This window comes from Acomys minous (assembly GCF_964271855.1).
Source record: "Acomys minous genome assembly, chromosome: 18".
Lineage (NCBI taxonomy): Eukaryota > Metazoa > Chordata > Mammalia > Rodentia > Muridae > Acomys > Acomys minous.
Window position 1 is genome coordinate 40,243,012 of NC_140501.1, and position 14,339 is coordinate 40,257,350.

The 14,339-nt window shown below is 45.0% G+C and overlaps 1 protein-coding gene across 2 annotated transcripts in view; it reads left to right on the forward strand.

Moving 5' to 3' along the window:
• The first annotated feature begins 543 nt into the window (after positions 1–543).
• The window catches only part of CNMD (chondromodulin), a 33,504-nt gene continuing 19,708 nt past the window's right edge, over positions 544–14,339 (forward strand). The window contains exons 1-4 of one of the 2 annotated variants that reach the window (XM_084767956.1): positions 544–792; positions 1,162–1,302; positions 6,953–7,093; positions 13,914–14,024. In XM_084767956.1, the coding sequence (XP_084624082.1) occupies positions 721–792; positions 1,162–1,302; positions 6,953–7,093; positions 13,914–14,024 (465 nt within the window). In that variant the 5' untranslated portion in view covers positions 544–720. The remainder of the gene's footprint in view (positions 793–1,161; positions 1,303–6,952; positions 7,094–13,913; positions 14,025–14,339) is intronic. The other variant, XM_084767955.1, reaches the window with a different exon arrangement.

Here is a 14,339-nt window from a genome sequence, read left to right on the forward strand (position 1 = left end):
CCTCCCCATTTCCTCTGTTCCAGGCCCCTTCTGATTGAGTTTCACCGTTGCTGCAACTTAAGCCCCTCCCCTAGAGAATCCAGTGGCCAAAAAAAGGCCATCTATAAGATTCTGCTCCATGTTCTAGTTCCAGGAGAGTCCAGCGGTGTACTCCCCCTCCCCCCATCAGCCCCTAAAGCCCCGCCCCCTCCCCCCCACCCCACCCCCCGCCCTGCCCCAGTGGAAAGGAGGCCTAGAATGGCGCTTAGGCCGGGTTCCCTGTCTCCTGGAACCATCATATCCTCCTCTTAACGCCCTTCCATCAGCACCTTCAAGAAATAGCCTCCAGCCAGTGTCACAGCAAAGGCCTCTGATTCTCAAAAAACTCCTGACAAACTGCTTTTGGGGGGCGGGGTGCCCAAGACTCAACATCCCTTACACACTCAGACCTAGCTGGAATTTACTTGGGGGTTTGAGGGCTGAGGAGAGTGAGGAAAGGGTACATCTGTCCGAGAATGCAGGACAAGCTCAGTAGGCTGTTCCAGGGTGGAGGGAGAAGGGAGGGGAGAGGTGCAGGGCTGGAAGGGGTGGGGACAGGCGGGCTGGCCAGAGCAGGAAACTTGCTGCTGCTGCTGCTGCTGCTGCTGCTGCTGCTGCTGCTGCTGCGTGTGCAGGGGGCATTCCTTGTTGGGACAGCAGCAGGACAGGGCCTCCGAGTTTCTTACTTCTCCGTCTTCAGCTATGGCAGAAAACTCGGACAAAGTTCCTATCACCATGGTAGGGCCTGACGACGTTGAGTTTTGCAGTCCTCCGGTGAGTACCTCCTGGGTCCCCAGTCCTGGTGTGGAGCAAGTCCAGACGCAGGGACCTCGGCTGCATGTGGGTAGCCAGATCCACTTCTGGAATCCAGAATTTGTGTCATTTAATGTGTGGTGATGAGGGAATCAAACGAGGGCACCCGGTGTGTGGGTGGAGCGGCAGGGTGCACAGGACTCACCACCGGGCTTGGAGGGAACCCCTATCCTGGGGAAGAGTCTGTTAGGATGCTTCTATGCGTGAGGACAAGGGATCCTCGGGAGGCAGCACCTGAATGTGCTCAGGCTAAGGCGGTTCCCCAGGGACACAGCGCAGGGACTGCGAGGGTGGGTGATGCAGCGACAGGTCCCTCTCCTGCCTCTGCAGGCATACACCACCGTGACCGTGAAGCCCTCCAGCCCTACGCGGCTGCTCAAGGTCGGAGCTGTGGTCCTCATTTCCGGCGCGCTGCTGCTGCTTTTCGGGGCCATAGGGGCCTTCTACTTCTGGAAGGGGAATGACAATCACGTAAGTTCAAAGAGTGGTTCTGGGGCGGGGGCGGGGGTGGGGTGGGGTGGCTGTCCACCCGAGTTGGGGTGCAAGGGCCGCCAGGTGGCCAGGATGGCCGAACCCCTAGGTGGAGCCAGAGCGCTGGTCGGCTAGTTGGCGCAGCTTGCAGCTCCCTTTGATCCCCTAGTCCCTCTTGGGATACCTCCCTTCATCGGTCTAGCGGTCTAGCGTGTGGTGAGCACAGGGCACAGGGTAGGCAAGCTCTGGGCTTTCAGGAGGAAAATAGGAATGGAGAATGTTCAAGAATGCCCTGAACCCTGCAGGAGAAAACATTCTCTGCCGCCTTGGCCTAAGGTAGCCGAGGCAGTTGGGGAGACAGTGGGTAGGGCACGTGGCCTCTCTGACCTTCTCATCCAGAAAGAAAGAACTGAAAGTAAATGATCCGTAAGGCCTGTCCCAGCTGAGAAAAGCTATAAATTTTAGAAGGGCAAAGCGGTAGAAAGAATATTCAGGCCCACAGGCAGCTGGGAGAAAATCTTTATGCTTAAGGTTTTCTTTCGTGTTTGTGACTTAGTTATTCAGACTCCCTTCTTCTGGGTTAAAACAGAAAGTCAGACTTCCTTAGAGGTGACAAATCTCTTTTATTAACCAGTCTGGCCACCTGGTGATTTAATGGCAAATGTCTCACTAACTACTACCTCCCTACCTTTGTCTACCCGTTTATATTAGGGCTGGGTAGACTCTCAGAGAGTATAAAAAATGCTCTGTCTGAGCCAGGCAGAGTTCCAGTGTGCTCTCCAAATAACTGACTGTGTCCACCTACGTAAAGGGGGGCATTTTATCTTGATGACCAGTGCCACACCAGGTATACGCTTATTTCAACTAATGGAAAAGAATTCCATCTCCAGGGTGCACACAAAGGGCTCTTTCTTAATCACTGTCCTCCGAGGATCACTGACGGCTGCTTTTTCCTCTCTCCCACCATGAAATTCAAAGCATGAACGAATTCCAGTACTTAGAGAAAATGGTGCTGAAAGCAATTCAAGCATTTTACACATCACATCCTCTGCAGTCACTGCATAATTTGTATTTTTAACTCAAATGCCTAATGTAGATAAGCATGCCATTTAGCACTGAGTCTGTTTTAGAGACTATATCAAATTTACAAGCATCAATTTGTAAGATCAGAATTGCGCTGTATTTTGTGTGGGTTTGAAAAGTGCCTTAATGTATTTGTATTTTAAATATAGACGCTGGGCCAGATGCTCATACGTGAAAGCAGAGACTCTGAACAGAAGAATATTTTCAGCATCTACATCCCCATTAGTAGTGGGGTTGAGATTGTCACCCTTTGGGAAATTTGATGGTGTTAGGATGTAAATACTATCTTTTAGACAACAAAATCTCAATAATGGAAGCCACTTGAAGACAAAAAAATAGCCCTGCTTTTTTAGTTAGTTTGTTTGTTGTTGTTGTTGATATTGTTTGGTTTTTTGTTTTTTTGTTTTGTTTTTTTTTTTTTTTGGTAAACATTTTGGCCATAAAATGCATGAAAGCAATACCATTTGGCATTTAATTATTCGGGACAAACATGGTTTGCTGACAAGCTTCTTAGAATGGGCCATCATGCTAAAGAAATAGGCTCCCTTTCCTCATATCTTTCATTTTACTGCAAGATGTTTGGTTGTCTGGTTCAAGAGAGCAGTATTAAATTCTAAGAATACAGAGGAATAGTGAATCACGTTTTATTGCCAACAATCAAAGTTATTGCTATTTCCTACACAAGCAGGAGAATGAAGAAAATCAGGGCAGTTCTTTTTTTTTTTTTCTGGAAAAAAAATTGTCTAATGTTGTTCCATATTATTTAAGTCTGGAAAACAAATCACAAGATTTGAAGTAGAGTACATTTGGCACTGTCTATGCGATGCACGTGCAAGTGCATGGATCTGCTTTCTTTGAATATCAGGCTAAACCACCCAAACGCAGCATAGTCAAAAAAGGTAAGTCTCTATCAAACAGAAACAATCATCAAACTAACGGACGCCCCATTCTCTGGAGAGTTCCTGTGCTTTCCACACCAGTTTACAAGGAGAACCAGCTGTAAAGTCCTTGCCTCTGCTTTCATACGGCTTAATCCCCAAAGACAGGTCTGCTCATATTTAGCTGGAGGGCTACCAAGCACAGGGTACTAATAATGAGGGGATCACTGACTGAGCTCAAATATTGAGGCCATTTTTCATCCACACTATTGTAAATGGAACACGGCACTGGAGTACAGGACGTTTGCATCAGTACCAGATAACTGACAAGGCTACCCCTTCAGTGAGGGGGGGGGGGAGACCACTGCTTGGGGCCATTTTCTTAGATTAACTTTTCCAGATATTTTCCCAAACATTATGTAATTAATCTTATAGAACCGAGGCCTTATTAAAAACTCATTAGCAAATATCCTTGGCTGAAAAAGGCACCATATTGAGCAGAAATTTGGCAAATAATAAACTTCATTGTACTTGGCGAGAAATAGCCTTAGGTGCCAACAGTTCCCTGGGCTTAGAGCAGAGAGTGTAATTGCCACTGCAGCAACTCAGCTTTCTGCCCTGCTCCGGGGCCCAGAACTTTGCAAACTGCAGACTGTCTTCCACCCTCCCCATCACTTCAAGAGGGCGCAGGCATTTCCTGTAGCCACCAGGATGAGCATGCAAGATAGGCCAACTCTGTATTAAAGGGATGCAAGCTGTGGCTAGTGAGCCTTTGCTGAGGGGAAAAAGTGGAAGTGATGGAAAGTTAAATTAGGACTGGAAGGGTCAAAGCCAGCCTGGTTACATAATACGATAAACTCAAGGCCACCTTGGGCTGCACATTGAGACAGAGAGAAGGGGAGAAGGGGGAGAGGGAGGGCAGGAAGGATGGAGGGAAGGAGAGAGGCAGGGAAAGGGAGGGAGGAAAAGAGAGGAAGGGAGGGAACAAGGAGGAACCAACTATAACAAGTTTCGAAATGGTTAAATTCTTAGATGTTGCACTCCTTTAGTTTGCTGTCAGCTGAGTAGAGGACTCAGGCCAGTGCCCGCCGACAGGCGTGGCTAACCCACCTGTACAATGGCTGCTCTCAGCTCCAGGGCAGAGCAGAGCTTGCTCTCTCAGCTGGCCTGCAGAAAGGCCTAGCTCAACCAAAAACAAAACACAAAACCCCAGGCTCCCTAGCTGGGGCTGCTTCTGAGGGTGAAACAGGCTGCTGAGCTAAGTCAGAACCCGACCGGTGGCCCTGCTGTCAAGGCAGCAGTGTAAGGACCTGGGGGCTTCTGGGTTCCTGGAAGGAGGCAAGCAAGGTAGGGATGTGAGATGGTCATCCCAAGACAGTGCTCATATTTCATTTCTTACCAAACAAAGATGACTGCCAGGAAGGAAGAGTGGGCGAGACAATGCCTTACCCGCATCTCTGATGATAAACTAGTGCTCTGTGAGTCTAGTAATAATGAGTTTTCTCCAAGTGATGATCCAGTAACGACAGCTACATTTTCTAGTGTTTATCCACGTCGTCCTCGCTCTTCATAATGAGAGAGAAAGCTCAGACTTGAATAAAATCACAGCTATTTGCAGTTCAGACTGGCTGACCTGGCACAAGGTAGAAACTCTTTCATCCGTTTTCAATCATCTGACTTTGAAGATGTGCACATAGGTGTTTGTGCATGGGCATGCACACACTTTATATGATAGACAGACAATAGCTAGATAGTGGGCAGTTAATGAAGACAGGTAGATAGCTAAAGTCCTAAAAAAAGAAAGAAAGAAGAGAAGCCCAGCCTCCAGTCCCACCACATATAGAAAGGTCTAGCAGGACACAGCAGCATGCTGGGCAGGAACAGTGTGTAAATTATTTTAAAGCTATTGTAGTGATAAGCTTTCCAAAAAAACAAAAAACAAAAACAAAACAAGAAAACAACTCTTTACATCATTTAATTTAATGATAAAAAATTTTTGCTTTGTTTTGAGAGATAGTTTCTGTATGTAGCCTTGGCTATCCTGGAGTTTCCTAGGTAGATCAGGCTGGCCTTGAACTCAGAGAAATCTGCCTGCCTCTGCCTCCCAAGTGCTGTTGTGTGAAAGACATATGCCAGTTCTGTATTACCATATGCCACGCCTCACATCTAATCTTGACCAATGAACTTTGAAAATCAATCTTCAGACAAAGATGCCACTTTTTCAGTGAAAACCTTTCCATCTATCTGTGGGTGGTTCTCAGTCTAGCGGCAAAAAGAATTAAGCTTTAGAAAGCCAAAGGCTGCAAAGTAGAAGGATCCAGAGGGTCCTAGAAACCTACAAGTAGAACATTATGATAGGCAGATTTGGGCCCAGGGGTCCCACTCAAACTAAGGCACCAGCCAAGGACAATACAGGCGGTAAACCTTAAACCCCTACCCAGATCTAGACAATGGACAGAACACTCTCCATAGTAGAGTGGAGAGTGTGATATTACTTTCTCACATACTCTGGTGCCTCACCTTTGACCATGTACGCTGGAGGGGGAGACCTGGTGGCACTCAGAGGAAGGACAGCAGGTTACCAAGAAGAGACTTGATACCCTATGAGCATATACAGGGGGAGGTAATCCCCCTCAGGAACAGTCATAGGGGAGGGGAATAAGGGGAAAATGGGAGGGAGGGAAGAATGGGAGGATACAAGGGATGGGATAACCATTGAGATGTAACAAGAATAAATTAATAAAAAAAGGAAAAAAAAAAGAAAAGAAAAGAAAAAGAAAGCCAAAGGCTGATGCTCAACTTGCAATTGCACAGGCTTTGATTAGGTGGTCCAGATATGGTACCTGGAGCATCTATTCAGTTGCTTCTGATGTGTAGCCAAGATCCAAGTCTTTGAGCTATTTAAATAGCTATCAAATACTACTGAAGATTTCATGTAGAAAGGTTTTTTTTAGATTTATTTATTTATTTATTTATTTATTTATATGGTATTCTACCAGCATGTGTGCCTGCACACCAGAAGAGGACACCAGATCTCATTATAAATGGTTATGAATCACCATGTGGTTGCTAGGAATTGAACTCGGGACCTTTAGAAGAACAGCCAGTACTCTTAACCTCTGAGTCATATCCCCAGCCCCCTTTGAAAGTATTTTAAAAACAAATCAGGCTGGGGAGATGGCTTATTTGGTAAAGTGCTTGCCATGCAAACTGAATTTAATTTCTCAGAACCTGCATTGTAATCCTATCACTGGGGAGGCCAAAACAGGCCTGCTGGCCAACCAGTCTAGTTGAACTGGTCAGTTCCAGGTTCAGGGAGACAGCATGTCTCAAAAAAGTAAGGTGGCTTAATTAAGGAAGACACACACACACACACACACACACACACACACACACACACACATACACACACATACATACACAAGCACACACACACATGGAGGGGGCATGCATTCATCCATGTACACAAATACATGCATGCTCACAAACATGCACACACATACATACAGAAGAGCGTTTCACTAAGTGACTGGCTACGGATAGAGTCCTCAAATGTATCACTGCTGATGGCGTTCTTGTATATCTGTTAAAAAGATAGACCCCACCTCACACATTGTGGACCTAAAGATAAGCTCCCCCCAAATTGCTGGACAAAAGAGTGCATCAATGACTCTTTTGTTCACTTCTAGATTTACAATGTTCATTACACCATGAGTATCAATGGGAAATTACAAGATGGGTCAATGGAACTAGATGCTGTGAACAACTTGGAGACCTTTAAAATGGGAAGTGGAGCCGAGGAAGCGATTGAAGTTAACGATTTCCAGAATGTAAGTACATTTCACACATTTAGAGAATCTAGCAGGTGAGCCCTGGCCTTTCCAGTCCGAGGGGAAGCAGCAACTCTCACTTGCACCGAGTGGTCACCGAGTGGTCACCGAGTGGTGGCTTTGGTGCCACCAGTCCACTTGTGTTGTGTAGCTTCTGCTCCTTGAGAAAGAGCCTTGCTTTGCCCTCCATGTTCTCAGCAGGAGGAAACATGGGAGAACATACAAAACAACCAAAGCCCTTTGGGTGCAGTAGGCCCCAGTGTTAGGGAGGATGACACGGGAACATCACTTGAGCCAGGAGTCAGAAGCAGCCTGGGCCACATGAGCTTCCCGTCTTGAAGCAAGAAAAGGGTGTTTTTTTCTTTTTTGTTTTTAAATGAAACAAATAAGACAAGCCAAAACATCTTAATTCAGTGCATGCCCTTAAAGAACTGTTTGAAAAGAGAATTTGCTTCTAGAAAATTAAAGATATATGGACTTAGAAGTCAAAATAAAGCTTCATTTTTTTATGGGAAAACATAGTGTCATTGACAAGAACAGACTCTTCTTAGAATTGCACAAAGTCTTCAAGAAGGACTCATGAGAACTATGTCATTCTGAGTGATTTTCTATAACTTGACATATAAAGTGCTCAAATGGTCTTCAAAGACAGCAAGGACAAAACTTTGGATTTCTAGAGAATAAAGAAAATTTTAATGAAGTTGGGGGTGGTGGCGCACGCCTGTAATCCCAGCACTCTGGGAGGCAGAGACAGGTGGATATCTGTGAGTTTGAGGCCCACCTGGTCTACAAAGTGAGTCCAGGGAAGCCAAGGCTACACAGAGAGACCCTGTCTCCAAAAAAGAGAGAGAGAGAGAGAGAGAGAGAGAGAGAGAGAAGAAAAGAAAGAAAGAAAAGAATGACTCTAGGTGAGAGAAATACAGAAGAAGGGGAAATAGAAGGATCTAGAGGGTCCTAGAAACCTACAAGAAGAACATCGTGACGGGTGGATCGGGGCCCAGGGAGGTCTGCTCAAACTATTGCACTAACCAAGGACAAGTATTAAACATCAAACCCTACTCTGATCTAGCCAGTTATGTGGAGAGCGGGGACTGACTCTGACATAAACTCTGGTGCCCCCTATTTGACCACCTCCCCCTGGTGGGGAGGCCTAATGACACTCAGAGAAAGAATAAGTAGGCTACAAGATGAGACTTGATAGCCTATGACCATATAGTAGGAGAGGAGGTCCCCCTCAGTCATTGACCTAGGGGAGGGGAATAGGGTGAAAGCAGGAGGGAGGGAGGAACGAGAGGATACAAGTGATGGGATAACAATTGAGATGTAATCGGAATAAACTTTTTTAAAAAAGAAAGAAAAGAAAAAGAAAGTCCAATGCCTTGGTAGTTTGTCAACAACAGCAGGTTCTACTTCCATATTTTTCTAATTTCCATTTAATCCAGAAAATAAATATGGGTGAATTCCCTATTATAGTTCAGATTTTCTAGCATGGCCTACTACAAAAGAAACATTTGAGTCCTCTTTTTGTTTTGACCAAAATTTAATTTACAGACCATTTGAGACATTGGGCAATTTGTTGATGCTTCAGTGTGCATCTGCTAACAGAATTGTCACTTGGGCTGACAAAATCTTATTCTCTTATGTTCCGTGATGAGGAAGAAGCATCAGTGTTTGGGTTCTTTTACTAAATCTGCAGACGAAGTAGGTGAAGCTTCATAATGAAGGAGAGCTCTTGAAAATAACGTCTCTTCTGATAGTTTATTGGTCTACAAACGTCTCATCAACTCATCTTCCTCTGATTGATGAGAAAAACGAAAGAAGCTTTTCATTTACACCAAAGCACTCATCTTGAAACCAAAACACACTTCACAAGTCTTTCTGAATTCCCAGCAGATGCTAGCATCAGTGCTCTGAGATGCTGAGCCTCAATGCCGATGAGGTCTGGCTGTGTTCATGGAAGGCCCTGCCCTGGGGGACAGGCTCTGCAGCTCTGTGTGTGCCCAGCTGCACTTTGTGTGGTCATCACATTGCAAATGGTTCTGGTCTGTGCACAAGTATAATTTCTCTGGACCTATTAAATGCTTTTACTGCAAAACCCAGGACAGGGAAAACCATTTTTTCTCTGTACTACTCAATATAGACTAATAAAATGTGGCTCCTTCACACACATCACTCAATCCAGAACAAAATTGAATACCTATAATGTGCCACAATGTCAAAATATGCAAAGCGGGATATGAAGATGAATTACAAAAGGCTCCTCACTCTTGAGAGGTTGATGTGCCAAGAATATTCTCTGAAAATATTTTAATCCCAAACCTATATATCTGTTTTATAATCCTTTGGTTCTTTCTAATAATGGTATTGATTGTGTTTTGTTCTCATAGACCAACAGGGCCACAAATATTTTATAAACTGATCAATTCTCTCTGATAGCTTCTACATTTCTCTAAGTCAGAACTGGTGAGTGGAACATTTTTTGATGGATAGTCCCTGTTATGGGTTTAAACAAGCCTGGACTTTTGAAAAGACATGAATCAGCCTCTGTGGTCATCTTCTATTACTTTTGCCTCTATTTTAAACCATCAGTCAAATGCAGGAAGTGTTTATTGAGGCTCACTGTATGTGAGGATAGTGTTAAGAACAAGGGATAGCAGATGACTGACGTTTATCCTTCAAGGACCTTCTGTGTATGTCCAGGAGACAGGCATACACACAGAAATGGCTTTCAGTCGGTCCTGAAATGTGACATACTGAGCTATGGGCAGAGTGTGGTCCACACACAAAGGCATCACTGCCAATTAGAGGCTTTGCACAGGCATGGCAGAGGTGACGACACGGTTAATTGAATAACATCCTGAGGAATGATTTGTGGTGCTGGGAATTGGAGCAAGGGCCCCTCTCATGCTAGACTAGCCCTCCACCACTGAGATATAGCCCCAACCCTTTTGAGAAATGGCTTGAACTTTAACAGGGGAGTCTGGAAAGGATGCTACAAAAGGGTTCCTAGTCCACCTCCCGAGTGGTCAGCTTGGTCAAGGATGGGAATGGGGACTGATGGAGATGCGGATGTGGCTAGATCCTGAAAGGTGCTGAACTGTGAATTGATACCCAGGACCCCAGTTTTTAAACACAGCCCAACAGGGAACAGACCCTATAAGAGAGAGGAGCACTGAAAAAAAAAACAAGTGCTCCAAACTTTGTGCCCTGAGACCAAAAACAAAACAAGACAGGGCTGACTCCCAGTATGTGAATTATATTCTAAAAGATTATACCCTGACAAGCACCATGCTGCTGGCTAAAGCCAAGTTCCTCAGACCTGAAATCATATTTCACTAAGAAAAGTCATGAGTAGAAACTAAAAATAGCCAGTAGTGGTAAGCAAATATGGGTATTCTGGGCTTTCAGAAAACAATTCTTTTAATATGTGGATTTTTGAAATTTGTGATTTAAAAGCTAGAGGGGAAAAATACAGCATAACCGACCTAGAAGGTAGGTAGGTTATTGATTTTAAAAATCAATATAACCCTCAACTGTAATGTAAAGGAACAATAAAATGAAGGTAATTTATTGTGAAATATGGATTTCATATGTACATGCCCAGCCAGATGCATTAGCTGACATTAATAAAGTGAAGTGCATGCAATGGTTGTTCAAAGACTGTCGATGCCACACCCACAATACCGATGGCCACAAGTGTGCTTTGACAATTAAATGTTATGAATTTTTCTCAGACAGTAGGCATCAGTACCGATCTCTTGATTGACATGCTGTGCACGGCTACCATCTCAGAATTTGGGAAACTGAGATATGATTGTGAGCTTGAGACAACTCTCAGATTCTGCCTCAAAAATAAAACAAAAGCTTATTTCCATTGTTTCTTTTGTTTGTTTGTTTGTTTGTTTTTTAGATTTATTTATTATGTATACAGCATTCTGCCTGCAGGCCAGAAGAGGGCACCAGATCTCATTATAGATGATTGTGAGCCACCAGGTAGTTGCTGGGAATTGAACTCAGGACCTTTGGAAGAACAGTCACTGCTCTTAATCTCTGAGCCATCTCTCCAGCCCCTTATTTCCATTTATAAGAAACTATGTATAGGAAATTCACTGTGCTGAATCTATGCGCAGTCACTATATGTCTATATATAAAATGAAAATAGTATTCTGTGCCAGGAGAGTACCTACAAGCAGCTTTGTTTCCTAGGACCCAGGGCAGTTGGTTCTTCAAGATTCCAGGGCTCTGGGGTGGTCAGAATACCCCAATCTCTGTATATGACTCGTCCAAAGATTTCTAAAATGCCTGTTGGGAGAAGAGGGTCGGGAGAAGGACTCTCTTCGTCCCCTCTCACCCCCCTGGAGGCCCTCCCTCAGGAAGCACAGCCAGGGTGATATCATGTGGCTCTTTTGATTAACAAGTGCTAGATTTTGTTTTTGTTTTGTTTAGTTTTAATCTTCACTTGTTACCTTTGTCAGCAAATTTTCTCATTGTCACTGGCTTCTAAGGCCCTGTTTGCTGGCTAACACAGGAGGTCTGCTTAACTTTCTTGCACCTTTCCATACGTTTAATCTCTTAATATATCTGGCCGGCCACTTGCAGATTTGCAGCTAGACACGATAGTTAAGTGTGATTCATTTCCACTGGTCCCACCCCATGGACTGTCAGCCACCTCTACAGTGTGTGGCCCATCAACCAACTCATTACTAGGTCCACTTTCAGTGTAGTTCATCTGCAGTAGATTCGGTTCAATCCAGGTGTCCAGAGAGCATGTGTGTTTGGAGCTAGAAAACACACCACGCAGGGAAGCAGTGATCTCTCTCCCTCCCTTGTTTTTCAAGCTATAAGTCCTAGATTTGCATGCAGAGTCGGAGCAGCAGAACTCCAGGACGCATAGCATAGCATAGCATAGCAGACACCAGTGGTTCACAAGCTGTACTCCTTGAGGTAGCAGCAGGCCTCTGTCTCTGGCCCAGTGACTCTGATACAAGCAAATGTTTATGAGGCCCGGGTACAGGAGGAACTTGGGCTGAAAGACTGTTACAGTCGTTTAAAACTGAACGAGCTCCCGTGGCCCTCAACTGCTGGGCCTCAATTCTAGCTGGCCATCATTGACATCTGGTAGTTTGAGAATACTCAGAAGCTGAGCTCTGACTTATCAGTGCAGTGAGAACCTTCTGGGGCAGCCCAGCAGCTGGCTTCTGTTTTTAGGTTGGTTTTTGTTTGTTTACTTCGACAAGATCTCATATACCCTACGCTGGCCTACATACTCGCTGCATAGACAAGGATGACCTTGAACTTTTGATCCTCCTGCCTCCACCTCTCCAGTGCTGTGCTATCATGCCTGGTTTTGTCAACTACGTTCTTTGTTTTGTTTTGCTGAGACAGGGTTTCTGTGTAGCTTTGGCTCTCCTGGACTCACTAGACTGGCCTTGAACTCAGAGATCCACCTACCTCTGCCTCCAGAGTGCTGGGATTACAGGCATGTGCCACCTCGCCTGGCTGTCTACTATGTTCTTATGATCTCCTGAGAGGACTTTGGTGCCCAAAGCAGATCTCTGTAGTCAGACTTGCCTCTGCTCTGTCAAGGAGCTGGGTTGGGGGACAGGACCCGACAAGGTCACAGGAGTTTTAAGGTATGTGTATGAACAAGCAGGTCTCAAGGCAAAGTACAGGTCATGCAGGAAGACTCGCCTTCCCTCCTTTATTCCAAGTGTGTTACCGGCCAGCCTCCATATATAGGCTTCAGGTCCTGAGAGTGACTTTGGTAGATTCCTGTGATTGTCCTCTGACATGACATATGGTTAGTTTCATTTTCCACTTAAGAATCCTGAGCCTGCAGCACTGGGTTTGTTCTTTCCTTCCCCCACTCCTTAGCATTGATTCAAACCAGTTCAGCCTTGTCCTACACTGATATCAACAGACAGGAGGTCATCAAGGTTCAGACATGCGGTAGACTCTACATTATTAAGCATACATTTTATGACCTTTAAGAATATTTATATCACCTATTCATCATGAAACGACATCAGCAGAGTCAAAGTAAACACTCCTGGGACAAAATGTGCAGTCCCTCTCACGTCCTCTTCAGGTGAAAGCAGTGCCCAGCTGTCAACTTGGAAGGAGCTTGGTGCCGATGTGTCCCTTAAGGCTGGTCCCCAGCCAGGAGGAGACACTGTTTATATCTCAGAGGGGACAAAACAAAACGCTAAGTCCTCCGGTAAGGTTTAGCTCCTGGTGATGTGTAAAGCTTTCCTGTTTACCTCAGATTCAGTAACTTGGGAGAGCCTGGAATTAAGGGAATTCATTAATGTGACCGGCATCTCATGAGGAGCTTTGCGGAATCACAGATGCACATCAGATGCTGATCTCAACAAGCTTATTAACTGTAGATCAAGTGCCAAATGAAAGATGAAGCTTAGGAACAGCCAGACAAAGAACTCACCCAGGCCATGAGCTCAGAAAAGCCTACTTGGATAGAGGGGCAGCTCATGAGCTTTAGGGGTATATAGACAGAGTACCCAACATAAGCCATGTAGCTCAGATATCACCCCCATAGTCACCCCTCCTGAGTGCGCTCTCTAGAGTACCCTCTTTCGCCTTTCTTAGCCTTTTCATCAGCCTGATTCTTCTCTACAACCCTTATTTCTACCAGAATGTATATGTTCTTCTTATTGGAAAACAATGCTAAAGGTAAACTCCATGAGAGCCAGGATTTGATCTTATGCTTACCCCTACACTCAACACCTGGGATGTCTGGCATAGAAGACACATAACGAACTTCGTTAATAAGTGGATGAACTAATAAACTTTTATCTCATAGGGTATCACCGGGATCCGTTTTGCTGGAGGAGAGAAGTGCTACATCAAAGCACAGGTGAAGGCCCGCATCCCTGAGGTGGGCACTGTGACCAAGCAGAGCATCTCTGAACTGGTGGGTACCACCACATGTGACAGGTGGACTCTGAAGACAACTTTTTCCTGGGCAGGTTCATGACTACAGCCTACATTTTATTTCTTCTATACCAGAAGAATGTATTTGTCCTGTTGGCTCCATGCAATCTTTCTGACATGGTACAGTACATTTAAAGGTTTGGGAAAGCCATGTTTTAAAGTGTATTAGGTGTGATTGTTCAGCAAGTAAAGGTACCTGCTGCCAAGTGTTAATCCTGAAATCTGAGAGAGAAGAAACAGTTCCACAATTTTGAGCCAAATTTAAAGCAAGTTTTAATTAAATACTGGCCACACT